This window comes from Calidris pugnax, unplaced genomic scaffold (assembly GCF_001431845.1).
Source record: "Calidris pugnax isolate Ruff unplaced genomic scaffold, ASM143184v1 scaffold183, whole genome shotgun sequence".
NCBI lineage: Eukaryota > Metazoa > Chordata > Aves > Charadriiformes > Scolopacidae > Calidris > Calidris pugnax.
Window position 1 is genome coordinate 596,973 of NW_015090930.1, and position 2,947 is coordinate 599,919.

A 2,947-nucleotide genomic window follows, 5' to 3' on the forward strand; every position below is an offset into this window, starting at 1 on the left:
GAATTGCTCATCTATCATTAAAGACTTCTGCTTAAATATGTAGGACGCATTAAGAAGACATCATCTCTACCACTGCAGAGGCGCCATGTTGGGTAGCCCAAGAGGCATAGGATGGAAACCGTAACAGTCTTTTGGAGAAGGTTTTATTCCCTTCCTGCTGTGTTAGAAACACCCAGGGGGTTGATCAGGGTGTGTATCTCGCTTCAGGTCTGGGAACAAAAGAAATATGAACAGAAAAAGGATGGGGGCGGCGATATTGCTACTTATTTTAGATTTGCAAAATGGCTGTCACATGCAGTGATAGAAAACATGACCGTCTTTAAAGAACTGGCAGCTCCGGAGAAGTCTTTCCAAAAGATCGCATCTGCTCAGCTACAGGGTGTGAGCGCTGCGATCTCCTAGCGGGTTTAACCTCCCCTGGTGGGCTTTGAACTGGGTCTCATTACCCCCGCTCCCTTCTTTCTAGATGAGGATCCTAGCTCCTCGAAACCAACGTGCAGGAATCTGACGGGAAACGGTTGTTTGCAACTATTTCGAATCAAGAGAAAAACACCCAACGCCCCCCTCCCCGACACCCACCAAAACTGACTTAGACCGTTCCGTTCTATTTCTTCTTTGCTGGAAAAGCTTTCAAAAATGCGATGTCGGTAGGAAGCGAGACCGGGTTTATCGAACAAGCTTCCCATGCTGAATCTTGTCATGTTCTTCTGCAGTCACTCAGATATTTAAGAGGTACGGAAACCGTCTCCATCCTAGCTCCATCCTCTTGAGGAGCGAATCTCTGACCATTTCCCGACACTCGGGACTCTCCGCCCGCTGCCCTCACCCCTGCTCTAGAAATTCTTCTCGGAGCATCTCTTTGAGGTTAACTCATCCGGCTAATGGGGCAGTAACAATTAGCAGAATCAGGCTCAAAAGGTTCTCCGTGTTTCAGAGAGAATACAGAGAATACAGTTACTGAATTGAAATTCTTTCAATTTTTTCTTTGCTGGGAGAATTATTTCCATGCGTAAAGACCACACCATTAAGAAATATTTTAAAGATGTAAATAAAATAAAACGCCGTGGTTATTCGTTCAAAAGTCGTTCGTGCGAATAAAGGACTGTGTAGAAGTGTTTTCTCCCTGAAAGGGCTTCTTGTCTTCGGGAAGACACCAGAAATCAATGTGTAAGGGGCAGGAAAACTATTTTAATTCTAAAAAATCGGAAACAAAATATTTCACTCCCGAGCATTGAAAACAATTAGTAATTTGCGCATTTGCTAATCAAGGAGGAGTTCAAACGGAGTTTTGCCGAAAAATACAAACACCGTTTCTCCATTATTTACTATGTGAATCATGTAGACACGATCATTTTATTTTTATGTTGCAGAATCTTTTAGGGCAAAAAAAAAAGAGGGTTTTTTCCTTAATTATATTTTAAGCAGTTATTCTGGATCATCAATATTTATTTTCTTTTTCTGACCACTGAAAATGATCAAAATATGACAAAAACTAGAATATTGACTGCGTTGTTGATTGCTTTGGTTTTGCTTTTTGGCTTTTCAAAATTGTACCCTTCCTACTAAAACTGAAATCTTAATTTTGTCTTTATCATTTCACTGATATGTCCCCTTCCCTGAAAATGGCAGCAGAAGTTGTGACTCATGCTGTGGAACCAGCCTTGTGCCTGTGCCCAACACTGCCGCATAGGTATGGAAAAAAGACTTTTACGTGACCTACCCATGACAGATAAATCCGCAGTTACCTTTAATCTGAATTCGGGAAAAAAAAAAAAAAAAAAGAAATAAAACAAAACAACAAACACTTGGGGGTAATTTCTAGCAGAGGGGACAATCGAAAACACATTGGAATTTCACAGACTATTTTCAAACGTCCTGGAGGTCACCAAAGTCGCCAGATTGGATGGAGCAAGATGTGTCAACTTTAGTGCATACACTCTTTTAGGTATGCGCGAATTTGGGCTTGTTTATCTGTGTGTACAGGGCTCGAAGACGGTAGAAATGTTCTGTACGCACAGAAACATACTGTTGGGTGATGCCTTTGAGTTAGCAATTGCAGTTGTGTATTACTTGTAAGACAAGTGGATGCTTCTTAAGGCAGACGGATAAATAATTAAACACATCCCTCTATATGTTTCAGCTTCAGGAGAAAAAAAAAAATCGTTGGGATATCAATTATTTATACATCTCTATGTTTATCTTCCTCTGACGACGAAATTACACAAGGGGCAAGACTAATCGAAGCAAGGAAAGATTATTATTATTATTTTTTAATGGTTGGTAAAGGCAGGGGAAGAGATCCTAGGAATGCATCGCAAAATTAACAGAGAAAAAAATTACAAGGAGCTGCTCTCTCCTAATTATGATTTCAAGATGGGATCCTGTTTTTGCGGGAGAAAGATGGGGTAATCTTTGGCTACATATTTACTGACACCGGCTGCGAATCAGATAGAGAAGTTAGGAGGGTGCCATATTGAGCAGCTTCAGCACTAGTTTCCAGGATCCAGATTATATCAGCAGCATCTCAAGAGCTCCCAGTCCCTCCACCGCTGCCCTCCCCGGAGCATCCCACCTCCTTCGGCCGCTGGCCCTTAAGAAAACCTTCCAAATATTTCCGGGAAGTAGAGCCCTATTAAGAGATCGCAACCTTACCTGTAGAGTTGACCGAGCGATTTTCCAGCAAAATTCTTCAATCCCTCCTTGCCAGGGGTCAAAATCCTTTGTTTTACCGACTCCATTCCTGCAGGGATGGCTGGCTGGATTCCGCTCTGCTCTGGATCGGGCACCGCTACGAGCAACGCTGGGTCATAGTGCTTGAATCTCTTAACTTTTCCCCCTCATTCAATGGCTGTGGGTGCACCTTCGGGTACGGGGAGAGCGAGGGAGAGCGTGTGTGCGTGTGTGTGTGTGTGTGAGAGAGAGGGAGCGCCGGCGTGCGGAGCCGGGG

General features: G+C 43.2%; 1 protein-coding gene across 1 annotated transcript in view; it reads right to left on the reverse strand.

Moving 5' to 3' along the window:
* Positions 1 to 2,947, reverse strand: part of SLC17A6 (solute carrier family 17 (vesicular glutamate transporter), member 6) — a 33,081-nt gene extending 30,134 nt beyond the window's left edge. Inside the window, exon 1 of the mRNA XM_014951637.1 lies at positions 2,653 to 2,947. Coding sequence (XP_014807123.1) covers positions 2,653 to 2,738 — 86 coding nt within the window. The 5' untranslated portion in view covers positions 2,739 to 2,947. The remainder of the gene's footprint in view (positions 1 to 2,652) is intronic.